At 40.7% G+C, this 27,526-nt stretch overlaps 3 protein-coding genes across 3 annotated transcripts; all 3 read right to left on the bottom strand.

The window, feature by feature from the left end:
* Positions 1–787: 787 nt before the first annotated feature.
* On the bottom strand, positions 788–5,641 carry LOC306742361 (extracellular calcium-sensing receptor-like; the record flags this gene model as incomplete). The annotated part of the gene is made up of 8 exons (XM_079224730.1): positions 5,484–5,641; positions 4,835–5,129; positions 4,450–4,739; positions 3,896–4,191; positions 2,741–2,946; positions 2,382–2,603; positions 1,780–1,903; positions 788–1,692 (listed from the first exon to the last, which is right to left on the bottom strand). Exons 1-8 carry the CDS (start codon positions 5,588–5,590, stop codon positions 788–790), a joined length of 2,445 nt encoding a protein of 814 aa, XP_079080856.1. The 5' UTR covers positions 5,591–5,641.
* A 939-nt stretch (positions 5,642–6,580) lies between these two features.
* LOC306742365 (extracellular calcium-sensing receptor-like) lies at positions 6,581–11,513 on the bottom strand (the record flags this gene model as incomplete). The annotated part of the gene is made up of 8 exons (XM_079224734.1): positions 11,365–11,513; positions 10,716–11,010; positions 10,331–10,620; positions 9,778–10,073; positions 8,534–8,739; positions 8,175–8,396; positions 7,573–7,696; positions 6,581–7,485 (listed from the first exon to the last, which is right to left on the bottom strand). The coding sequence occupies exons 1-8, from the start codon at positions 11,469–11,471 to the stop codon at positions 6,581–6,583; spliced, it is 2,445 nt and encodes an 814-aa protein (XP_079080860.1). The 5' UTR covers positions 11,472–11,513.
* A 945-nt stretch (positions 11,514–12,458) lies between these two features.
* Positions 12,459–16,892, bottom strand: LOC306742367 (extracellular calcium-sensing receptor-like; the record flags this gene model as incomplete). The annotated part of the gene is made up of 7 exons (XM_079224736.1): positions 16,611–16,892; positions 16,226–16,515; positions 15,672–15,967; positions 14,411–14,616; positions 14,052–14,273; positions 13,451–13,574; positions 12,459–13,363 (listed from the first exon to the last, which is right to left on the bottom strand). Exons 1-7 carry the CDS (start codon positions 16,869–16,871, stop codon positions 12,459–12,461), a joined length of 2,304 nt encoding a protein of 767 aa, XP_079080862.1. The 5' UTR covers positions 16,872–16,892.
* Between the last annotated feature and the right edge of the window lie 10,634 nt (positions 16,893–27,526).

The following is a 27,526-nucleotide window of genomic DNA, read 5'->3' on the forward strand; positions in this document are numbered from 1 at the left end:
TCCTCAACTGTCCTCAAGTGGGCATACAGTGTTTTTACTGGTCTATATAGATATTCAGACTGAAGCTTCCCTCCTACTGTACGTCAGCTTACTGTACGTCAGAGAGAGGATGATCTTACCCAGTGGTCTTTGATTAACTCTTCTACAAGTCTTTTTGTGAGCTTTGTGTACATTATAATCTGCACCAGGTGCCCATGTCTCTTTTCTCTTCTTTTAAAGTTACCATTGTAAACCCTAATATCGTCTTAATGAAGTCTTACACTCTTACACCTTTTTTTGCTGTGTTTAGCTCATATGACAGTTAAGCCAAACAAATGTCCACCACTAATGAGTTGTTTGTTTGGTTAAATCACACAATGATGCTAAAACAGAAATATTAATGAAATAGCACTGAGTTTATAAAAGAGAAAGACACACATATTTATCTTATTCTTGTTTTAGTTCATTTGTTTTACATTACTTGTATTCTATATTTTCAGGCCGTGATGAAAAAACACTTAGTGAAATAAGACCAAAAAGTTTTGTTTTTTTAAAGTACTTTCATAACATGACATTAAAATTAATAAAACATTTAATTAAAAATATAGAGTATACTTAAACATATGAATATTTACAGAGACAATATGAAAACAGAATGTGCACATTATGAGCTATATAGTAAATGTTGCTTTTGGCGCCATAATGTCATTTTTTGTCTTTTTTGTTCTCCCTCTTTGTCCTCTGTGGCTTAGGTATTGGTATTAAAAGTCCCTTCAATTGCATGCTAGTTTTCTTTAAACTTTATGTTTTAAGATTGACTTTTGTTCATTAAATGTTTCTTGGTGTTTTTCTCTGGCTTAAACAATATGATGAAACACTTTGGAGCGAATATACACAATATGAGTCCAAAACTGGAGGCAAGAATGGCAAATATCTCCACAGCCACAGTCAATTTACCAGGAGAACTGACATATGCTGGGATGAAGGTGACCCAGACTGCACAGAATATCAGCATGCTGAAGGTGATAAGCTTGGCTTCATTAAAATTATCAGGTAGTTTCCGGGCTAGGACCGCCAACACAAAGCAAAAGACAGCCAGCAGGCCGATGTACCCGAGCACAGCCCAGAACCCAATAGCTGAGCCTAATGCACACTCCAGGATGATTCTCTCCTTGTATGTGGTGAGGTTTTTCATTGGAAAAGGAGGACTAAGAACCAACCAAAGAGTACATATTATAACTTGAATGAAAGTGAAAGACACTACAGTCATCCTTTGCTGCGGAGGACCAAACCATTTCATAACATTAGGACCTGGGAGAGTGGCTTTGAATGCCATTAACACAACTATTGTTTTTCCAAGAACACAAGAGATACAGAGGACGAAGGTGATCCCAAACGCTGTGTGGCGCAGCATGCAGGACCACTCAGAGGGTTCTCCAATGAAAGTCAATGAGCATAAGAAACAAAGAGTCAGAGAGAAGAGCAGCAGAAAGCTCAGCTCAGAGTTGTTGGCTCTGACAATCGGGGATGTCCTGTGACGGTGGAACACAGCCGCTGTTATGATGGCAAGGCAGGCACCACCAACTGAGAATGCAGCCAGGATGATTCCTAGGGCCTCATTGAAGGAAAGAAACTCTACAGGCTTGGGGAGACAAGTGTGTCTCTTTGCATTAGGCCAAAATTCCTTGGGGCAAGAGAAACAATCAGGGGAATCTGAAAGAATACAACAAAAGAGGACTTTTAGCAGTCTTGCTCAATATTAGATGTTGTACAGTAGATATGCATTTGGAGAAACAATACCTGTAGCGTTGCTAATCTCTCCCTCAGGACACGGTATACAATCATAACAGCAGATGGGTTTTCCTTTCTGCAGCACCTTACGAGTTCCTGCAGGACAGCTGTCAGTGCACACTGACACAGGCACCTGGCACATAAATACAAACAAAGTCACACATATTCAAATGTGCTTCAAATCTCTGAGGATTCAAGAATAGGTTCAGATTCTTTTCAAGTCTGTCGAAAAACATAACTCACATGTTAAAATAAGTATCTGTGTTTTGTCAATGCAACTGCTGGTGAAAAAAATCCACAGTTGTGTAATAAATTAGTTCTAAAGTTCAGCTAAAGCCAAAATGAGACCTCAGCAGTCTGAATTGGACAAAGCAAGCAGTTATCGTCCAAAGTTAGTCTTTTTTTTCAACGTCCTGTTTTTTGTTACTATTCCTCAGCAAAGGACATTTTTTGTTAAAACTATTAAGTAGGATTTCAGACTGAAAATGCTGTAACTTGAGAACAGATCTCTTCCCAGTACGTGTACCTAAACTGGAGAACCAGGGACCAAAAACACATATCACCAAATTTGAAATTGGAATATGTTATAATATTAATTTTGGGCTCCCTACTTGTGTGCCACCCTCCACCCAGGTGAGGTTCCTGTTGATATGGAGTTCTTGGCCCACCGGCAGTGATGCATCGTAGTTCCCTACTGCCACCAACTCAATGCTGCCACTCTCACTTTTTTGCCAGTTAACCAGCTCATATGTGGCCACAGGATCTCCATTGGCATCAAATGACACATCATAACCATTTTGAGAAAACTTAACTTTCTTCAACTGAGTGAGAACCTGTGAGTATGAAGTAATGGAAGATGAAGAGGAGGAGGAATGAAACAATGTATATTAAAATTAATATTTCATTTCGGAAAAAGTTCAGTATAGCAAAAAAAGGACATTGGTGTTTTGACATATTTGTTTTTACTGACCTGTTTGGACTCTATACTGGAGAGTACATCACATTGGGTTATAGAATATGTTTCCTGGCACACTGCATTATGAATGGCATGTGCTATTGCATAAACAGCCTTGTACACCATGTTAGTGATTCGGAGCTGAGATGTGTCAGTGTACGGGCTCTGGATCGTCTCTATGTCTTCACTTCCATCACACGCATTCTTGTCTGTGACTGCTGCTAAAAACAAACAAAGACACAGGAAGGTATGTTTTAGCACTGACAGTTATATCATTATTTCTTATGTATATTGTTCTTTTTCAGTTTTATTTAACCTGCAAAAGCTTTCTTAGGACCTCTTATATATATATATATACGTATATATACATATATATACGTATATATATATACGTATATATATGTATATATATGTATATATACATATATATACATATATATATATATATATATATATATATATAAATAAATATATATATATAAGCATGTTTTCGAAGTGAATTAAAATTATACATACATATATGTATAATTCTAATTCACTTCGAAAACATGCTTATTTTCATTACATTTTAAAACACGTTTTTCCTGTCTTTTTCTGTTTTTTTTAATATGTACAGTTTTAGTGTGTATATTGCCCTATGTTTTATTTTATTTTGTTGTCTTGTCTATATCAGTTCTGTTGTCAGGCAAAAATATTATTTTCCTTGAATTGGATACTGACTTAAACTGTATGAATGTCTTTCAAACAAAAAAATGTATGCAAAATCTAAATCCTCGTCAATATAACAGTACATTTAGAACAACATACATATTTACATGTATACTGTAACTGATACACAGTAATGAGTACAATATATTATTTATTTAGCTTGGTGGCCTAAAGACTGTATATACAGTGTGTGCTTGTGTTCAGGGCTTTAGTGTTGACATCTTCTCCAAGACAGCAGAGTGCCTCAACTTAACCTGAAAGATCCTTATTTCAAGTTTGATTATTCACAGAGACCTTATTTGCACGTTGTGTCTTTGTTCAATAACAATAGATTTCTCTTTAAATAACTCATGGATTGGGATGTTAAACCAGCTGCTTCTACAGTCAGACAGAATAAAAACATACAACACAGACAAGACACAACTGTAAGTGTTATGTTAAGGATCAGCCAATCTTTCTCACCTTTTCCCAGCCTGCAGTTGAATGCATCCTCCCAGAACTCAGTAAGCACTGGAGAGGCAGCCACTTTAGATGGAGAGAGATCCAGCAGGAAGTCTCTCAGACCTGGGATGACAGATCGCTCAATGCCAAATCCGACTGCTCCAGCACAGAAACTGAACCTCAGCATGTCTGGATCAGTTACCCAGGCCTCACTGCCTATCCACTGGCGAGGAGGAGAGGGCTTGAGCGACAGCTCTTCCAGCAGAATCCTCAAGTCTCCAGGGGATGTAAACGCCACAATCACCATAGCTGTCGACCTGGAGAGAAATAATAGTGCCAATACCAATTTGAACAAAATATGATACAAAATAATTGTATGTGTTTTTTTATAACAAAGAGCATTAAAACATATGAGATAAAAGCTGTGAGAGAAAAAAAAGATACATTTACAATTTGACAGTAGGTGAAAAAATACTCTTCTATCTTTTCCTTTACAGAACATTGTTGTGGATTTGTGTGCAGAAGGGCTGTGTGAGCACAGGGAACAAAAGCACATAATCAGTATATGTAAAAACCTGCGGATAATGTCGGCTACTCTCTGGATCCTGCTTCGTGGGTGGGTCCAATGGAAAGATTCAGAATATTCCACACAGATCCCCTCTTTGTGTGCTGCGTCCAGGAAAGACGCCATGCCATTGTTTCCGTAATCCGAATCTGATCGGATAGCACCTATCCAAGTCCAACCAAAGTGTTTTACCAGCTTTGCCAGCGCGTCAACCTGGAACTGGTCACTCGGGATTGTTCTTAAGAAACTCGGGTACTGCTGCTTATCGGACAGGCATGCACAAGTGGCAAAGTAACTAACCTAAAAGAACACAACAGTGGAATTATTTAACAAGACAGACACAAAATAGCACTGGTCTGTTAAACACATCGTTGGCAGAAATTCAAAATATTTACTTGAGGAATGTTAAAGGGCCCGATGACGCGAGACATGCTGATGGATGGCGTGGACCCAGACTCACCAACAATAGCCATCACTTTACCAGATTGTGAACAATTGTCGCCGGTGTAAAACACCGGGTCCAGGCCACTTGACAGCTGGAATGCCACATGCACCGCTACAGGCACAGAGGTGCACGAGTCGTAGATCTGATAACCGAGTTTGATGCCCGGCAGCAGCTCCGTGCTGTTGTTGATCTCCTCGATGGCGAAGACCATTGCGCGTGAGAAGCGTAGTTCACGGGAGTTAACGCTGTACATGGATACAAACACACACAGAGTTGAGTAACTGTATAAATATGACACACATATGAGGACAATTCACAATGTTAATATAAATATATAATACGGGAGAACTGAACACCAAAAATCACAACACAATAATAGATACTAATCCAACATGCAAAATAATCATAAGCCATGTATTAACATTAGTCAGCTAATTTTAGTTTTCATAATGTTTTGCATTAACAAAAACTACTCCAATAATCTCCTCTTTTATGAATAAAATACCTCATTTTTTTATTGCCAAATACTAATGCATTCAAATATTTCAAAAGTATGTAAACATGTCCATCACAACAGAGTACATCTTCCTCTTACTAACCTCCCTGAGCATCTTAGTGGATCAGGCATGGTGGTGTAGTTATGCTTCACTGTGTGCATGGAGTAATGTATGGAGAAAACACCACCAATAACGTAGTCACCATCCATTGAGAAAGCAGGTAGACGAGTGGTACCCTGGAGCTTACATTTCACAGATGAGGCCTCAGTGCTGACCCCAACACCATTCCTATCCTCTGAGAACTCAGCCCTTTGTTTCACATCATCCACAGAACCATTCAAGGCAAGAGCTGAGTTCAGCTCACACAAACCCAGTGACAGGATCAGGCCAATAAAGAGAGCTGAGATCTCCATCCTCAACTGTCCTCAAGTGGGCATACAGTGTTTTTACTGGTCTATATAGATATTCAGACTGAAGCTTCCCTCCTACTGTACGTCAGCTTACTGTACGTCAGAGAGAGGATGATCTTACCCTGTGGTCTTTGATTAACTCTTGTGCAAGTCTTTTTGTGAGCTTTGTGTACATTATAATCTGCACCAGGTGCCCATGCCTCTTTTCTCTTCTTTTAAAGCTACCATTGTAAACCCTAATATTGTCTTAATGAAGTCTTACACTCTTACACCTTTTTTTGCTGTGTTTAGCTCATATGACAGTTAAGCCAAACAAATGTCCACCACTAATGAGTTGTTTGTTTGGTTAAATCACACAATGATGCTAAAACAGAAATATTAATGAAATAGCACTGAGTTTATAAAAGAGAAAGACACACATATTTATCTTATTCTTGTTTTAATTCATTTGTTTTACATTACTTGTATTCTATATTTTCAGGCCGTGATGAAAAAACACTTAGTGAAATAAGACCAAAAAGTTTTGTTTTTTTAAAGTACTTTCATAACATGACATTAAAATTAATAAAACATTTAATTAAAAATATAGAGTATACTTAAACATATGAATATTTACAGAGACAATATGAAAACAGAATGTGCACATTATGAGCTATATAGTAAATGTTGCTTTTGGCGCCATAATGTCATTTTTTGTCTTTTTTGTTCTCCCTCTTTGTCCTCTGTGGCTTAGGTATTGGTATTAAAAGTCCCTTCAATTGCATCCTAGTTTTCTTTAAACTTTATGTTTTAAGATTGACTTTTGTTCATTAAATGTTTCTTGGTGTTTTTCTCTGGCGTAAACAATATGATGAAACACTTTGGAGCGAATATACACAATATGAGTCCAAAACTGGAGGCAAGAATGGCAAATATCTCCACAGCCACAGAAAATTTCCCAGGAGAACTGACATATGCTGGGATGAAGGTGACCCAGACTGCACAGAATATCAGCATGCTGAAGGTGATAAGCTTGGCTTCATTAAAATTATCAGGTAGTTTCCGGGCTAGGACCGCCAACACAAAGCAAAAGACAGCCAGCAGGCCGATGTACCCGAGCACAGCCCAGAACCCAATAGCTGAGCCTAATGCACACTCCAGGATGATTCTCTCTTTGTATGTGGTGAGGTTTTTCATTGGAAAAGGAGGACTAAGAACCAACCAAAGAGTACATATTATAACTTGAATGAAAGTGAAAGACACTACAGTCATCCTTTGCTGCAGAGGACCAAACCATTTCATAACATTACGACCTGGGAGAGTGGCTTTGAATGCCATTAACACAACTATTGTTTTTCCAAGAACACAAGAGATACAGAGGACGAAGGTGATCCCAAACGCTGTGTGGCGCAGCATGCAGGACAACTCAGTGGGTGCTCCAATGAAAGTCAATGAGCATAAGAAACAGAGAGTCAGAGAGAAGAGCAGCAGGAAGCTCAGCTCAGAGTTGTTGGCTCTGACAATCGGGGATGTCCTGTGACGGTGGAACACAGCCGCTGTTATGATGGCAAGACAGGCACCACCAACTGAGAATGCAGCCAGGATGATTCCTAGGGCCTCATTGAAGGAAAGAAACTCTACAGGCTTGGGGAGACAAGTGTGTCTCTTTGCATTAGGCCAAAATTCCTTGGGGCAAGAGAAACAATCAGGGGAATCTGAAAGAATACAACAAAAGAGGACTTTTAGCAGTCTTGCTCAATATTAGATGTTGTACAGTAGATATGCATTTGGAGAAACAATACCTGTAGCGTTGCTAATCTCTCCCTCAGGACACGGTATACAATCATAACAGCAGATGGGTTTTCCTTTCTGCAGCACCTTACGAGTTCCTGCAGGACAGCTGTCAGTGCACACTGACACAGGCACCTGGCACATAAATACAAACAAAGTCACACATATTCAAATGTGCTTCAAATCTCTGAGGATTCAAGAATAGGTTCAGATTCTTTTCAAGTCTGTCGAAAAACATAACTCACATGTTAAAATAAGTATCTGTGTTTTGTCAATGCAACTGCTGGTGAAAAAAATCCACAGTTGTGTAATAAATTAGTTCTAAAGTTCAGCTAAAGCCAAAATGAGACCTCAGCAGTCTGAATTGGACAAAGCAAGCAGTTATCGTCCAAAGTTAGTCTTTTTTTTCAACGTCCTGTTTTTTGTTACTATTCCTCAGCAAAGGACATTTTTTGTTAAAACTATTAAGTAGGATTTCAGACTGAAAATGCTGTAACTTGAGAACAGATCTCTTCCCAGTACGTGTACCTAAACTGGAGAACCAGGGACCAAAAACACATATCACCAAATTTGAAATTGGAATATGTTATAATATTAATTTTGGGCTCCCTACTTGTGTGCCACCCTCCACCCAGGTGAGGTTCCTGTTGATATGGAGTTCTTGGCCCACCGGCAGTGACGCATCGTAGTTCCCTACTGCCACCAACTCAATGCTGCCACTCTCACTTTTTTGCCAGTTAACCAGCTCATATGTGGCCACAGGATCTCCATTGGCATCAAATGACACATCATAACCATTTTGAGAAAACTTAACTTTCTTCAACTGAGTGAGAACCTGTGAGTATGAAGTAATGGAAGATGAAGAGGAGGAGGAATGAAACAATGTATATTAAAATTAATATTTCATTTCGGAAAAAGTTCAGTATAGCAAAAAAAGGACATTGGTGTTTTGACATATTTGTTTTTACTGACCTGTTTGGACTCTATACTGGAGAGTACATCACACTGCGTTATAGAATATGTTTCCTGGCACACTGCATTATGAATGGCATGTGCTATTGCATAAACAGCCTTGTACACCATGTTAGTGATTCGGAGCTGAGATGTGTCAGTGTACGGGCTCTGGATCGTCTCTATGTCTTCACTTCCATCACACGCATTCTTGTCTGTGACTGCTGCTAAAAACAAACAAAGACACAGGAAGGTATGTTTTAGCACTGACAGTTATATCATTATTTCTTATGTATATTGTTCTTTTTCAGTTTTATTTAACCTGCAAAAGCTTTCTTAGGACCTCTTATATATATATATATATATACATATATATATATATATATATATATATATATATATATATATATATATATATATATATATATATATGTATATATATATATATATACGTATATATATACGTATATATACATATATATATACATATATATATATACGTATATATATGTATATATACATATATATACGTATATATATATATATATATATATATAAATAAATATATATATATATAAGCATGTTTTCGAAGTGAATTAAAATTATACATACATATATGTATAATTCTAATTCACTTCGAAAACATGCTTATTTTCATTACATTTTAAAACACGTTTTTCCTGTCTTTTTCTGTTTTTTTAATATGTACAGTTTTAGTGTGTATATTGCCCTATGTTTTATTTTATTTTGTTGTCTTGTCTATATCAGTTCTGTTGTCAGGCAAAAATATTATTTTCCTTGAATTGGATACTGACTTAAACTGTATGAATGTCTTTCAAACAAAAAAATGTATGCAAAATCTAAATCCTCGTCAATATAACAGTACATTTAGAACAACATACATATTTACATGTATACTGTAACTGATACACAGTAATGAGTACAATATATTATTTATTTAGCTTGGTGGCCTAAAGACTGTATATACAGTGTGTGCTTGTGTTCAGGGCTTTAGTGTTGACATCTTCTCCAAGACAGCAGAGTGCCTCAACTTACCCTGAAAGATCCTTATTTCAAGTTTGATTATTCACAGAGACCTTATTTACACGTTGTGTCTTTGTTCAATAACAATAGATTTCTCTTTAAATAACTCATGGATTGGGATGTTAAACCAGCTGCTTCTACAGTCAGACAGAATAAAAACATACAACACAGACAAGACACAACTGTAAGTGTTATGTTAAGGATCAGCCAATCTTTCTCACTTTTTCCCAGCCTGCAGTTGAATGCATCCTCCCAGAACTCAGTAAGCACTGGAGAGGCAGCCACTTTAGATGGAGAGAGATCCAGCAGGAAGTCTCTCAGACCTGGGATGACAGATCGCTCAATGCCAAATCCGACTGCTCCAGCACAGAAACTGAACCTCAGCATGGCTGGGTCAGTTAGCCAGGCCTCACTGCCTATCCACTGGCGAGGAGGAGAGGGCTTGAGCGACAGCTCTTCCAGCAGAATCCTAAAGTCTTCAGGGGATGTAAACGCCACAATAACCATAGCTGTCGACCTGAGAGAAATAATAGTGCCAATACCAATTTGAACAAAATATGATACAAAATAATTGTATGTGTTTTTTTATAACAAAGAGCATTAAAACATATGAGATAAAAGCTGTGAGAGAAAAAAAAGATACATTTACAATTTGACAGTAGGTGAAAAAATACTCTTCTATCTTTTCCTTTACAGAACATTGTTGTGGATTTGTGTGCAGAAGGGCTGTGTGAGCACAGGGAACAAAAGCACATAATCAGTATATGTAAAAACCTGCGGATAATGTCGGCTACTCTCTGGATCCTGCTTCGTGGGTGGGTCCAATGGAAAGATTCAGAATATTCCACACAGATCCCCTCTTTGTGTGCTGCGTCCAGGAAAGACGCCATGCCATTGTTTCCGTAATCCGAATCTGATCGGATAGCACCTATCCAAGTCCAACCAAAGTGTTTTACCAGCTTTGCCAGCGCGTCAACCTGGAACTGGTCACTCGGGATTGTTCTTAAGAAACTCGGGTACTGCTGCTTATCGGACAGGCATGCACAAGTGGCAAAGTGACTAACCTAAAAGAACACAACAGTGGAATTGTTTAACAAGACGGACACAAAATAGCACTGGTCTGTTAAACACATCGTTGGCAGAAATTCAAAATATTTACTTGAGGAATGTTAAAGGGCCCGATGATGCGAGACATGCTGATGGATGGCGTGGACCCACACTCACCAACAATGGCCATCACTTTACCAGATTGTGAACAATTGTCGCCGGTGTAAAACACCGGGTCCAGGCCACTTGACAGCTGGAATGCCACATGCACCGCTACAGGCACAGAGGCGCACGAGTCGTAGATCTGATAACCGAGTTTGATGCCCGGCAGCAGCTCCGTGCTGTTGTTGATCTCCTCGATGGCGAAGACCATTGCGCGTGAGAAGCGTAGTTCACGGGAGTAAACGCTGTACATGGATACAAACACACACAGAGTTGAGTAACTGTATAAATATGACACACATATGAGGACAATTCACAATGTTAATATAAATATATAATACGGGAGAACTGAACACCAAAAATCACAACACAATAATAGATACTAATCCAACATGCAAAATAATCGTAAGCCATGTATTAACATTAGTCAGCTAATTTTAGTTTTCATAATGTTTTGCATTAACAAAAACTACTCCAATTATCTCCTCTTTTATGAATAAAATACCTCATTTTTTTATTGCCAAATACTAATGCATTCAAATATTTCAAAAGTATGTAAACATGTCCATCACCACAGAGTACATCTTCCTCTTACTAACCTCCCTGAGCATCTTAGTGGATCAGGCATGGTGGTGTAGTTATGCTTCACTGTGTGCATGTTGTAATGTATGGAGAAAACACCACCAATAACGTAGTCACCATCCATTGAGAAAGCAGGTAGACGAGTGGTACCCTGGAGCTTACATTTCACAGATGAGGCCTCAGTGCTGTCCCCAACACCATTCCTATCCTCTGAGAGCTCAGCCCTTTGTTTCACATCATCCACAGAACCATACAAGGCAAGAGCTGAGTTCAGCTCAAACAAACCCAGTGACAGGATCAGGCCAATAAAGAGAGCTGAGATCTCCATCCTCAACTGTCCTCTTGTGGGCATACTGTGTTTTTACTGGTCTATATAGATATTCAGACTGAAGCTTCCCTCCTACTGTACGTCAGCTTACTGTACGTCAGAGAGAGGATGATCTTACCCAGTGGTCTTTGATTAACTCTTGTGCAAGTCTTTTTGTGAGCTTTGTGTACATTATAATCTGCACCAGGTGCCCATGCCTCTTTTCTCTTATTTTAAAGTTACCATTGTAAACCCTAATATCGTCTTAATGAAGTCATACTCTTACACCTTTTTTTGCTGTGTTTAGCTCATATGACAGTTAAGCCAAACAAATGTCCACCACTAATGAGTTGTTTGTTTGGTTAAATCACACAATGATGCTAAAACAGAAATATTAATGAAATAGCACTGAGTTTATAAAAGAGAAAGACACACATATTTATCTTATTCTTGTTTTAGTTCATTTGTTTTACATTACTTGTATTCTATATTTTCAGGCCGTGATGAAAAAACACTTAGTGAAATAAGACCAAAAAGTTTTGTTTTTTAAAGTACTTTCATAACATGACATTAAAATTAATAAAACATTTAATTAAAAATATAGAGTATACTTAAACATATGAATATTTACAGAGACAATATGAAAACAGAATGTGCACATTATGAGCTATATAGTAAATGTTGCTTTTGGTGCCATAATGTAATTTTTTGTCTTTTTTGTTCTCCCTCTTTGTCCTCTGTGGCTTAGGTATTGGTATTAAAAGTCCCTTCAATTGCATCCTAGTTTTCTTTAAACTTTATGTTTTAAGATTGACTTTTGTTCATTAAATGTTTCTTGGTGTTTTTCTCTGGCTTAAACAATATGATGAAACACTTTGGAGCGAATATACACAATATGAGTCCAAAACTGGAGGCAAGAATGGCAAATATCTCCACAGCCACAGTAAATTTCCCAGGAGAACTGACATATGCTGGGATGAAGGTGACCCAGACTGCACAGAATATCAGCATGCTGAAGGTGATGAACTTGGCTTCATTAAAATTATCAGGTAGTTTCCGGGCTAGGACCGCCAACACAAAGCAAAAGACAGCCAGCAGGCCGATGTACCCGAGCACAGCCCAGAACCCAATAGCTGAGCCTAATGCACACTCCAGGATGATTCTCTCCTTGTATGTGGTGAGGTTTTTCATTGGAAAAGGAGGACAAAGAACCAACCAAAGAGTACATATTATAACTTGAATGAAAGTGAAAGACACTACAGTCATCCTTTGCTGTGGAGGACCAAACCATTTCATAACATTACGACCTGGGAGAGTGGCTTTGAATGCCATTAACACAACTATTGTTTTTCCAAGAACACAAGAGATACAGAGGACAAAGGTGATCCCAAACGCTGTGTGGCGCAGCATGCAGGACAACTCAGTGGGTGCTCCAATGAAAGTCAATGAGCATAGGAAACAGAGAGTCAGAGAGAAGAGCAGCAGGAAGCTCAGCTCAGAGTTGTTGGCTCTGACGATTGGGGATGTCCTGTGACGGTGGAACACAGCCGCTGTTATGATGGCAAGGCAGGCACCACCAACTGAGAATGCAGCCAGGATGATTCCTAGGGCCTCATTGAAGGAAAGAAACTCTACAGGCTTGGGGAGACAAGTGTTTCTCCTTGCATTAGGCCAAAATTCCTTGGGGCAAGGGAAACAATCAGGGGAATCTGAAAAAATACAACAAAAGAGGGCTTTTAGCAGTCTTGCTCAATATTAGATGTTGTGCAGTAGATATGCATTTGTAGAAACAATACCTGTAGCATTGCTAATCTCTCCCTCAGGACACGGTATACAATCATAACAACAGATGGGTTTTCCTTTCTGCAGCACCTTACGAGTTCCTGCAGGACAGCTGTCAGTGCACACTGACACAGGCACCTGGCACATAAATACAAACAAAGTCACACATATTCAAATGTGCTTCAAATCTCTGAGGATTCAAGAATAGGTTCAGATTCTTTTCAAGTCTGTCGAAAAACATAACTCACATGTTAAAATAAGTATCTGTGTTTTGTCAATGCAACTGCTGGTGAAAAAAATCCACAGTTGTGTAATAAATTAGTTCTAAAGTTCAGCTAAAGCCAAAATGAGACCTCAGCAGTCTGAATTGGACAAAGCAAGCAGTTATCGTCCAAAGTTAGTCATTTTTTCAACGTCCTGTTTTTTGTTACTATTCCTCAGCAAAGGACATTTTTTGTTAAAACTATTAAGTAGGATTTCAGACTGAAAATGCTGTAACTTGAGAACAGATCTCTTCCCAGTACGTGTACCTAAACTGGAGAACCAGGGACCAAAAACACATATCACCAAATTTGAAATTGGAATATGTTATAATATTAATTTTGGGCTCCTTACTTGTGTGCCACCCTCCACCCAGGTGAGGTTCCTGTTGATATGGAGTTCCTGGCCCACCGGCAGTGATGCATCATAGTTCCCTACTGCCACCAACTCAATGCTGCCACTCTCACTTTGTTGCCAGTTAACCAGCTCATATGTGGCCACAGGATCCCCATTGTCATCAAATGACACATCATAACCATTTTGAGAAAACTTAACTTTCTTCAACTGAGTGAGAACCTGTGAGGATGAAGTAATGGAAGATGAAGAGGAGGAGGAATGAAACAATGTATATTAAAATTAATATTTCATTTCGGAAGAAGTTCAGTATAGCAAAAAAAGGACATTGGTGTTTTGACATATTGGTTTTTACTGACCTGTTTGGATTCTATACTGGAGAGTACATCACACTGCGTTATAGAATATGTTTCCTGGCACACTGAATTATGAATGGCATGTGCTATTGCATAAACAGCCTTGTACACCATGTTAGTGATCCGGAGCTGAGATGTGTCAGTGTACGGGCTCTGGATCGTCTCTATGTCTTCACTTCCATCACACGCATTCTTGTCTGTGACTGCTGCTAAAAACAAACAAAGACACAGGAAGGTATGTTTTAGCACTGACAGTTATATCATTATTTCTTATGTATATTGTTCTTTTTCAGTTTTATTGTAACCTGCAAAAGCTTTCTTAGGACCTCTTATATATATATATATATATATATATATATATATATATATATATATATATATATATATATATATATATATATATACGTATATATATATATATATATATATATATATATATATATATACGTATATATATATATACGTATATATATATACATATATATATATACATATATATATATATATGTATATATATATATGTATATATACGTATATATATGTATATATATATATATATAAATATATATATATATAAGCATGTTTTCGAAGTGAATTAAAATTATACATACATATATGTATAATTCTAATTCACTTCGAAAACATGCTTATTTTCATTACATTTTAAAACACGTTTTTCCTGTCTTTTTCTGTTTTTTTAATATGTACAGTTTTAGTGTGTATATTGCCCTATGTTTTATTTTATTTTGTTGTCTTGTCTATATCAGTTCTGTTGTCAGGCAAAAATATTATTTTCCTTGAATTGGATACTGACTTAAACTGTATGAATGTCTTTCAAACAAAAAAATGTATGCAAAATCTAAATCCTCGTCAATATAACAGTACATTTAGAACAACATACATATTTACATGTATACTGTAACTGATACACAGTAATGAGTACAATATATTATTTATTTAGCTTGGTGGCCTAAAGACTATATATACAGTGTGTGCTTGTGTTCAGGGCTTTAGTGTTGACATCTTCTCCAAGACAGCAGAGTGCCTCAACTTAACCTGAAAGATCCTTATTTCAAGTTTGATTATTCACAGAGACCTTATTTACACGTTGTGTCTTTGTTCAATAACAATAGATTTCTCTTTAAATAACTCATGGATTGGGATGTTTAACCAGCTGCTTCTACAGTCAGACAGAATAAAAACATACAACACAGACAAGACACAACTGTAAGTGTTATGTTAAGGATCAGCCAATCTTTCTCACTTTTTCCCAGCCTGCAGTTGAATGCATCCTCCCAGAACTCAGTAAGCACTGGAGAGGCAGCCACTTTAGAGGGAAAGAGATCCAGCAGGAAGTCTCTCAGACCTGGGATGACAGATCGCTCAATGCCAAATCCGACTGCTCCAGCACAGAAACTGAACCTCAGCATGTCTGGATCAGTTACCCAGGCCTCACTGCCTATCCACTGGCGAGGAGGAGAGGGCTTGAGCGACAGCTCTTCCAGCAGAATCCTCAAGTCTCCAGGGGATGTAAACGCCACAATAACCATAGCTGTCGACCTGGAGAGAAATAATAGTGCCAATACCAATTTGAACAAAATATGATACAAAATAATTCTATGTGTTTTTTTATAACAAAGAGCATTAAAACATATGAGATAAAAGCTGTGAGAGAAAAAAAAGATACATTTACAATTTGACAGTAGGTGAAAAAATACTCTTCTATCTTTTCCTTTACAGAACATTGTTGTGGATTTGTGTGCAGAAGGGCTGTGTGAGTACAGGGAACAAAAGCACATAATCAGTATATGTAAAAACCTGCGGATAATGTCGGCTACTCTCTGGATCCTGCTTCGTGGGTGGGTCCGATGGAAAGATTCAGAATATTCCACACAGATCCCCTCTTTGTGTGCTGCGTCCAGGAAAGACGCCATGCCATTGTTTCCATAATCCGAATCTGATCGGATAGCACCTATCCAAGTCCAACCAAAGTGTTTTACCAGCTTTGCCAGCGCGTCAGCCTGCAACTGGTCACTCGGGATTGTTCTTAAGAAACTCGGGTACTGCTGCTTATCGGACAGGCATGCACAAGTGGCAAAATAACTAACCTAAAAGAACACAACAGTGGAATTGTTTAACAAGACGGACACAAAATAGCACTGGTCTGTTAAACACATCGTTTTCAGAAATTCAAAATATTTACTTGAGGAATGTTAAAGGGCCCGATGATGCGAGACATGCTGATGGATGGCGTGGACCCAGACTCACCAACAAGGGCCATCACCTTACCAGATTGTGAACAATTGTCGCCGGTGTAAAACACCGGGTCCAGGCCACTTGACAGCTGGAATGCCACATGCACCGCTACAGGCACAGAGGCGCACGAGTCGTAGATCTGATAACCGAGTTTGATGCCCGGCAGCAGCTCCGTGCTGTTGTTGATCTCCTCGATGGCGAAGACCATTGCGCGTGAGAAGCGTAGTTCACGGGAGTTAACGCTGTACACAGATACAAACACACACAGAGTTGAGTAACTGTATAAATATGACACACATATGAGGACAATTCACAATGTTAATATAAATATATAATACGGGAGAACTGAACACCAAAACTCACAACACAATAATAGATACTAATCCAACATGCAAAATAATCGTAAGCCATGTATTAACATTAGTCAGCTAATTTTAGTTTTCATAATGTTTTGCATTAACAAAAACTACTCCAATTATCTCCTCTTTTGTGAATAAAATACCAAATTTTTTTATTGCCAAATACTAATGCATTCAAATATTTCAAAAGTATGTAAACATGTCCATCACAACAGAGTACATCATCTTCTTACGAACCTCCCTGAGCATCTTAGTGGATCAGGCATGGTGGTGTAGTTATGCTTCACTGTGTGCATGTTGTAATGTATGGAGAAAACACCACCAATAATGTAGTCACCATCCATTGAGAAAGCAGGTAGACGAGTGGTACCCTGGAGCTTACATTTCACAGATGAGGCCTCAGTGCTGATCCCAACACCATTCCTATCCTCTGAGAACTCAGCCCTTTGTTTCACATCATCCACAGAACCATTCAAGGCAAGAGCTGAGTTCAGCTCAAACAAACCCAGTGACAGGATCAGGCCAATAAAGAGAGCTGAGATCTCCATCCTCAACTGTCCTCTTGTGGGCATACAGTGTTTTTACTGGTCTATATAGATATTCAGACTGAAGCTTCCCTCCTACTGTACGTCAGCTTACTGTACGTCAGAGAGAGGATGATCTTACCCTGTGGTCTTTGATTAACTCTTGTGCAAGTCTTTTTGTGAGCTTTGTGTACATTATAATCTGCACCAGGTGCCCATACCTCTTTTCTCTTCTTTTAAAGTTACCATTGTAAACCCTAATATTGTCTTAATGAAGTCATACTCTTGCACCTTTTTTTTTGCTGTGTTTAGCATATGCAAACGCATATTCACAATGCGTTTGCTGTGAATGACTATGGTATTGACTTCCTCATATGCCTTCATGATCATCTCCTGCTTCTCAGCAGATACATAAAAAAGAGGTTCCTCTGAGTTTATTTGCTATTTTACTGTTAGAACATCGTGGTGTCAGTGCTCCATTATTATCCCTTCTGAAGAGGAGCGGGCGCGCGCATTTATCGAGATGACTGACGTCTGGCTAGAATTAACGAGACCGTTTCAGCGCGGATCAGCCGTGAAGAAACCCAGATAGCCTGATGTCAATCATCTCGCTCATTTAAGATGGAGATTAGGACATTTGCTTGACTTTGTTTAGCCAGGTACGAGAAACAGGGCCCAGGTCTTCAGCCACCTTGTGTAGCAGTTCTTTCAGGGGCTCAGGAGACAATTACTGTTGATGTGTGCCTCCTCCAATAGGAACTGCCACTGGTGTTTAACATAGAACTTAATATTTACTTATAATACTTACGATCTCCATTCAGCATTCCAGATGAATTTATTGTGCTGTGAATACAACAAGACAGTCTCAAATGAATCTCTGCTTCACATCTCAACTGTCTTTCTTGGTAATATCTTTTGCCTCTCAAGGCTGTAGTTGAAGCAATCTCATAAGCCTCTTTCATTCGTGATTGCCATTTTTCCACATACTCCTCTTAGCTTACTTGCTACTCCTGTAATGGTAAGTTAAACAAAATATCTACAGGGAGTCGAGGAGTGTGGCCGAACATCAGATAGTAGGGAGAAAACCCAGAAGCCTCGCTCCTAGTGCAGATGTAGGCGTGAAACAAGTTTGCTAGTGAGATCTTCCAATCTGTCTTTTCAGTGTCAGTCAGCATTCTCAGCATGGACAAAATAGTTCTATTGAAACACTCCACCTGTCCGTTTCCCTGTGGGTGGTGTAGTGTTTTTCGAACCTTGTTTAGGTAGAAATAGGAAAATTAGACGTGAGCGGAGAGAGGCCGGTCTGATGTGGATTTAAATTATTAGTGTGAAAACACGACATAGTGTAATTGTTAAGAGGGAAATGATAGTTGGTTTATGCTTGTATGTTAAATGTGTATGAAAGCTAGCAGTGTGTATGAGTGAAGCTTTGTTTGACTGGGAGAAAGCAGAGAGTCTGAAAGTGAGCAGAGACGTGGGGAGCGCCGGTTCAGCGAAGGAGTCTCTGTACTCTTAAGTTTTACGTAAGATTGAATGCAGTTAAGACTGAGCGTATATACTACGTGATGAGGTGCCGTGTCAGTGGCACTTGTTTGTTTGTTTGTGAAAGGGAAAGAAGCGTGTTTGAGAAACTCGAGGAGACACGTGGGTTGAAACAATGGCAGCGACGCATTGTGAATGAGTTTTTTCTTCTTTTTTTTGAATAGTAAAGCACAATTATTCTCAAAACAAATGAACTAACTGCAATAGTTATATTGCGCACTATAGTATCATGTGTATAGTTGCATATTTGCAGTAGGTGCCAAGATTGTTCAGGTTTATAATTAGACCCGGCAAGGCCTGTATTGATAGCAGATATCTTACAGTAAGGATTAAAGATCGGAATAGGTCTCTAGAGGTTTGAAGAATACACCTCAGTGGGACCAGAGAGGACAACCATTTACTGCAATAAGGCACAGAGGTTAGAAGGGGTACTGCAACAACAAAGACTGATTAGCCAGTTTACACACAAGCAGCTTACACATACTTTAAACAGCCCTATAGACCCCAGATATAGGAACAAGTACTGGATGTGGAACACATGCTAGACAATCATGTCGCGCAGACTAATCGTGCTATGGTCATCCTCACAGCGCAAGTAGAGACCCTCTCCAAAACAATAGAAAAGACAACTAGAGAACTCATATTGCTCAAAATAGAGTTGGCAGATACAAATATCGCAGGCAGAGGGTAAGAGGAAAATTGGGATGGTGCTGCAACTTCACCCGCGAACCCAGCTCTGAACCATCCTACAATTCCTGACCTTGAGCAATGGTTTAAAACAGTACAAGTCATATAACCCCAGGGATGTTGAGTATATTATTGACAAGCTGCCTCCCCTGACGAAAGGAGGAGCCCCTTGGATTAGGGCATTCAATTCAATTCAATTAAGTTTATTTTATTTAGCCCAACATCACAAATACAAGTTTGCCTCAGAGGGCTTTACAATCTGTACACATGACATCCCTATCCCGGGACCTCACATCGGATAAAGAAAAACTCCCCCAATAAAGATAGCAAAAACCCTTTCACAGGGAAAAAAAGGGGAAGAAACGTGAGGGAGAACAACAGAGGAGGATCCCTCTCCCCGGATGGACAGAAGCAATAGATGTCATGTGGCCAGAATGAATAACGTAACGGAGTTACAGCACATTCAATGATTGTGACAGAAATTATTCATTATAGTGAGTAGTAGGCATGGTCCATGATCCAGATAGCCACGATCCATTAAGCAGAAGGAAGTAGAGAGGAGGGGCATCCCAGGGGCAGTGGGAGGAGAAAGCAGGGCCATGGCAGCTGGCAGGCCTGGTTCCAGGCCGGTTCCATCAGCAGGGCCATAAGATAAGATAAGATAAGAGAATCCTTTATTAGTCCCTCAGTGGGGAAATTGCAGGATCACAGTAGTGAATAAGTGAATAAAAGAATAATAAAATAAAAACAAGTAATATAAATAAATATAAATAAGCAGTAAAACAGTAGAATATTAATGTACAGACTGAATAGAAAAGTATATATAAAAAAGTACTTATTGCACGTAATATTGCACCAGGTGAATGATAAAGTGACCAAGTTCAGTTCAAGTGTTCGATAGTCAAAGTGGTCTACTGGGAGTTCAGCTGGTTGTGCAGCCTGACCGCAGCGGGAAGAAAGGACTTGCGGTACCTCTCCCTCAGACACCGGGGATGAATCAGACGGTGACTGAAGGAGCTGTGCAGAGCTGCCAGAGTGTCCTGCATGGGGTGGGAGGCGTGGTTCATCATGGGCATCTCAATGTCCAGTCCCTGGATGCTCACCGGTACCGGAGGAGAGCGTTTACCCCGGCGGAAGTCCACCACCAGCTCCTTGGTTTTACTGGAGTTTATCTGGAGGCGGGTCCGCTGGCACCATCCTAAAAAGTCCTGGTTCAGTTCTCTGTATTCCCTGTCGTCATCGGTGGAAATGAGGCCGATGATTGCAGAGTCGTCAGAGAACTTTTGCTGGTGGCAGTTAGCAGAGATGTGTTTGAAGTCCGAGGTGTATATAGAGAAGAGGAATGGAGCCAGAACAGTTCCTTGTGGGGCTCCCGTGCTGCAGGACACCCAATCTGACTCACACTCCCGTATCCGCACATACTGTGGACGATTGGTGAGGTAGTCCAGGATCCATGCAGTCAGGTGGTGGTCCACCCCGGTCTGCTCCAGCTTGTCCCTCAGAAGCAAAGGCTGGATGGTGTTGAAGGCACTGGAGAAGTCGTAGAACATGACTCTCACAGTGCTTCCAGCCTTTTCCAGGTGAGAGAGGCATCTCTGCAGCAGGAACATGACAGTGTCATCCACCCTGATGCCAGACTGGTAGGCGAACTGAAGTGGGTCCAGGGATGAACTCACCAGAGGGCGGAGATGGGCAAGGACCAGCCTCTCCAGGGTCTTCATTAGGTGGGCTGTCAACGTCACCGGCCGGTAGCTGTTGAGGTCCTTGGGCCGCGGGGTCTTTGGTCATGGCAGTAGGGGGGGTCCTCCCCCCTGGTTCCAGGCAGCCATGAATCCATGGAAAAAGAAAGTAGAGTTAGTAATATGCATTGAAGAGACAATTATTTATCCAGAAGGAGAGAAAGAAGAGGTGAAGAGGAGAGGAGGAGCGAAAGAGGAAGAGAAGGAGAGGAGGAGCTCAGTGTATCCTAAGATGTCCCCCAGCAGTCTAGGCCTATAGCAGCATATCTAGGGGCTGGACCAGGGCAAACCTAAGCCAGCCCTAACTATAAGCCTGAAACAGCCCTAACTATAAGCGCTATCAAAGAGGAAAGTCTTAAGTCTACTCTTAAATGAGGTGACCGTGCCTGCCCCCCAGACTGAGGGGGGCAGGCTGATTCCACAGAAGAGGAGCCCGATAACTGAAAGCTTTAGCCCCCAACCTACTTTTTAACACTCTGGGAACCACAAGTAACCCTGCATTCAGTGAGCGTAATGCTCTCGTGGGGTAATATGGCACTATAAGGTCCTTGAGATTTGATGGTGCATCACCAGTTAAGGCTTTGTAGATAAGGAGAAGGATTTTAAATATGATTCTCGATCTTACAGGGAGCCAGTGAAGAACAGCTAGTACAGGAGTAATGTGATCTCTCTTTCGCGTCCTCGTTAGTACACGAGCTGCAGCATTCTGGATCAATTGGAGAGATCCAAGGGATTTACCGGAGCAGCCTGATAATACGGAGTTACAGTAATCCAGTCTTGAGGTAACAAATGCGTGGATCAATGTTTCTGCATTGCTTTGAGACATGCCAGATCTTTGAGATGTTCCGTAGGTGAAAAAAGGCGGTCCTTGAGATCTGTTTCACGTGGGAGCCAAAGGACAGGTCCTGGTCAAAAATAACTCTGATATTCCTTACGGTGGTGGTAGATGCCAAAGCGACGCCATCCAGAGAAACCATATCATCAGATACTTGATTTCTGAGGTGTTCTGGTCCGAGTAAAATAACTTCAGTTTTGTCCGAGTTCAGCAGCAGGAAGTTGCAGGTCATCCAGGTTTTGATGTCTATAAGACACACTTGAAGTTTGGCGACCTGGTGGTTTTCATCTGGCTTGATCGACAGATATAGTTGAGTATCATCGGCATAACAGTGAAAGTTTATGGAGTGTTTTCTGATAATATTGGCTAAAGGAAGCATATATAAGGTGAATAAAATTGGTCCAAGCACAGAACCTTGTGGAACTCCATGGCGAACGGCAGTGGTAATTGAGGCTTCATCGTTTACAAATACAAACTGAGATCAATCTGATAAATACGACTTAAACCAGCTTTGTGCTGTACCTTTAATACCATCAACTGGTCTAGTCTCTGTAATAAGATGTCATGGTCAATGGTGTCAAACGCTGCACTAAGGTCTAACAAGACCAGTACAGAGACAAGTCCCCTATTTGATGCAACTAGAAGATCATTGAACACAGTCACCACGGGAACCCTCTTAGCAATGGGAGATCTGAGAGCCATCCTGGTACAGTGCTCCAGCCTGACTGAACTGCAGGAGCTGGAGAGGACGGCAGGCTGTCAAACCATCGAAGATAGCCGAGAAATCTCCAGAATCGGTACCACCCTGTTCAACGCCATCAGAATCAATCCAGTGGCCCCATACCCCCAACCTGGCCAATTTGGACAGCATCAAGCTCAAGCCAGGTGAAGAAGCGATGGTGTACCTGCGGCGAGCTGCTGCAAACTGGGAAATATCTACAGGCGCAAGGCATGACAAAGAGGAGACTTGCCTGAGACTATGGATGAATGCCGTTGTAAAAGGTCTACCGCCCTCATTAATACAGAAAATGCGACAGACAGTGGGCCTTAAGAATGCCTTGGTTGGGTTGTGGGAAGAACATATCACCCACCACATTAATCAGTATGAGGATAAGAAAGAAGAGAGCGAAGGCGACCAGAAGATGTCAAGGCGACTACTGAAAATGCAAATAGATGAGACAGCAGCTGCAAAGGAGTGCCAGAAAGCACAGAAACAGATGGATGCTATGAGTGACCTAGCCATCCAGATTGAGGAAGTGGTGACCAAAGTTTTAAAGGAACAGGAAGCAGAAGGTGACCAACCTCGTTGGCAGAAGAGAAAGGAGGACACATATCAAGAAAGAGAGAATGCCCACTGTCAACAAAGGAGTTGGTCAGGAGGACGAGGAAACTACAGAGGTCAGAGGGATAGCAGTGACCGGCAATTCTGTTACAATTGTGGCAAATGTGAACATTGGGCTAGAGACTGTCGCAGTTAAAGTGGACGCTGGGGTAGGGCCGTTTGAAGTTGTTGCAAAGGCTTCACACGCCCTCCAGAGAGGCCACACCAAAACTAAGTAATACCGTTTGACACATAGAACTACTGATACTTTTAGGGAAACACTTGTATATATTTTTAAGGTTGGACTAAATTGTAACACACTTGCTTTGTTGTTTCCAGCAGTTCCCCCAGTGCACCCTCCAGTGTTTACATATTACAAAGGCAACTACACTTGCCTTCACAGTTTGCGAGGTTCAGTCCATGTGGGACATCTGAGACACTGCCAAACTATCGTTAATGTTACAGCAGAAGAGAAGAGCATCTGCAGTGGTATGGTAGGTGACCATATGACGGCCACAGCGGACGTTTGGTGGTACTGTGGTGATAAGGTGCTCAGAGACTATCTCCCAAGGAATTGGACAGGAACCTGTGCGTTAGTTAGACTAATTGTGCCAGTAACAATGATCCCATTAAAAGGAGATTCTTTAAATCTGCTTAGCTCAGCGTCATCCAGCAGAGGTAAATTATACAGAAGACGTAGAAATAGTATGTCCTGCTCATTTGATAGCCATGTTTACTTGGACATCAGAGTACCCAGAGGAGTGCCAGATGAGTTCAAGGCTCGGAATCAAATAGCTGCTGGATTTGAATCTATTTTTATATGACCCACAATGAACAGAAACGTAGATTGGATCAATTACATTTATTATAATCAGCAGAGATGTGTTAATTGCAGCAGGGATGCAATCAAGGGGATACTAGAACAATTAGACAAAACGTCCCTTATGACTTTTCACTCCGGAGTGGACAACGAGTTCACAAGCTTCATAAACAGATGGTTCGGTTAGTATAAACAATTATTCCTTTCAGTTATTACTGCAGTGGGTATGATGATAGCAATTGTAGTACTCTGTGGATGTTGCTGTGTCCCATGCTTGAGAAGTTTAATAACCCGTTTGATCTCCACAGCTCTGATCAGGGAGGACCAGCGGTTGATGATGCCGCTGATGGTGGAAGAGCAGAGTTCAGGTGCTGCCTTGTTCCATTCACCCCCACCCCCAGAGTATTATGAAATTATATCCTGTGCAGTAGAGTCCAGCCCGGAGACCTCTCCGTGCGTCTAAGTTCTAACTTTCCACAGCCACACCCGTCACTTCATCACCGACCTCCATCATGCTACTGTCAGTACGAGAAGGCCTCACCATCAGACCAGAGACTCCAGGTGTCACATCAGAGATATGCGACCCGCTGGTAGCAGGTAGTATGAAGACGTATCAACAACACACTGAGGTTTGAGTTTAAATGATCATGATGCAGTGTTGAACCTGATGTTCTGATCTTTTTTCGAGATAACTGGAGATGGAGACTGCTGGAGCTGGAGATGATGGGAGCAAGAAACATGGAGTCAGATGAACGAGTCGACAGAGATCGGAAGGAGACGATGGAGAAGTGCGAGCGTGAAGGACTGTGTTGTTGGAGATGTCTGAAGAGGAGCAAAGGGTTTCAGGCCTTACATGACATGCATAGTGAGACACACATCCAGCACCCCCAAAAACATTAGAGACACATACACGTAGACAGATGTGCAGACATAGAATACACATAATTGTTCCTGATGTTAAGATTTTGTACCTGTGAAGAATAGAACCACACTGATATATATTGCGTTATTGAAACCGTATATTTTATACGGTTTAGAGAGGGAGTAGAATTTTTTCCTTCCACGGGTTTATGACACAAGAATGTATTAAGATGTATGCACTGTGGGTGATGAATAAAGAGTTATTACAGATGTTTATACTATGGAATAGTATAAAGAGAGGGAATTGTAGTGTTTTTTAAGCTTAGTTTGTCACATTTGGACTTGCACATCTATGTAAAATAAATTGTTTATGTGTACATTACAATGCATGAATTATTATAATTAATAAGGGATATTATTATGAAGTATTTGTAATTGTATGCATATGAAGGTTACTTTTATTACTGTAGAATGATTGATGTGTAAATAAATGTTAGACTGCCGCTTTAGGGAATTGTAGTTATCTTGTTCGCCTGAGGGGGCGGAGCCAAACATTGACTTTTGAGACAATAGACTCTACCCTTTTTGGGGAAGAAGAAGAAGACGAAGAAGAAGAATAGTTCCGCCTCTGAAGCTGCATGCCCAATAACAGCAAATAACTTGGACCCCTTTTCCGGGGTCCAAGACCAAATGGTTTTGACCGCTATACAATAATGCCGGGCTTTCGAGCTACACAAGGGTAATAAGAGACCAAATGCATGTCTTACCGTGTCCTACCATTGTTGAAACAAAATAAATCCTATTATACCATACAACATGTCGTGGATCCTTATATCAAGACTAATAGAAACAAACGGATCAAGGCACAACAAAGGAGCGCGTCAGCCAGAACCATCCGGAGGGAAAGGCACCTCAGTAGCCCAGGTAAGGGACCGGGCTCCTTTAACAGGTGTATTACATTTGTGATATTATAGATCAGTGTAATGGGTGTTGTCGCTGAAATATGGCCTATTGGAGCAATGTGCGACTTTCTGATGTTGTATTCTGCGCAAATTGCACATGACCACAAAAGATTGCTGACTGTGGGTAACATGTATGGAGACCACAAGGTAGCCTGCAAAGCCCTCATTACCTCCCCCCTGGCTACATGGGAAACCCCATGAGCCACCAGAAACAACTGAGGAAGGAGTGAAACAGGTGCAACCAACAAACTAGTATGAGGCCGGAACACTCCAGATGCAGGATCCCTAGAGGCACCCCTGTTAAAAAAGTCTCAGCGCCCCCAAAACTGGGGGCGCTGAGACTCTTCATCAGTAGGTCTTTCTCCCTCTCAAAGTCCTCGTACTCCCATGAATCCATACCAGAGCCAATGATGTGACACAGCAAAATAAACTGCAGTATGTATTGGTGCATCTGCTTGAGCAGAGCCCCTCTGTTGTGGAACCAGAGACGTCCAAGGTCCAGGAAGAAAGCTAGGGCCTTTTTGCTTTCGGCGGACCTAAATCTATGGTTCACGAAATCTGCACTAAATTAATTTAAAAAAAATATTTTGCTTCACTTAATCAAAGTAAAACATTGCAGAGATACTGTTAACACATAGTGCTAAGATAACGACGCCGCCAGTTTAGCTGCGGAGTCCACTGCATTGTTACCTCTGGCTAAAGTTCTGCAATGAGAGGACCGTGCGTGACTGGTTTACCGTCTGCACGCATGAAACCTCTTTGGCGCAAAATCGTTGTGACACAACCTATGTGAATATGCTGAGTCGGTGTATATGTTACATGCTGCACCTTTTCCTAACCAACATGCTGCTGCAAAGGCTTTTAGCTCAGCTGCCTGTGCGGACAAAGGAGAGAATGGTTCAGCCAAGAGGGTCCGGAACGATGTTGACTCCGGTGTGGGAGCAACCACAGCAAAACCTGCCACAAGACCCGCACTTGACCTGTAGCATGACCCATCAACAAACATAGAGACCTGGGGGGTCGGTAATGGCTCCGCCTCCAGATCAACACGTGCCTTGAGTAGGTCGTTGGAAACTGCCACACAGTCGTGAGGAATACCTTCATGAGGAAGTGTCAGACGTTCTGCCATGCTACAGTGTGCAATCGTTATCTCAGGAGCGGAAAGTATCATAACCCGAGCATCGCACATTCGTGATTACAAAAGAAGGTGCGG

This window comes from Taurulus bubalis (assembly GCF_910589615.1).
Source record: "Taurulus bubalis genome assembly, chromosome: 10".
In the NCBI taxonomy this organism is placed as follows: domain Eukaryota; kingdom Metazoa; phylum Chordata; class Actinopteri; order Perciformes; family Cottidae; genus Taurulus; species Taurulus bubalis.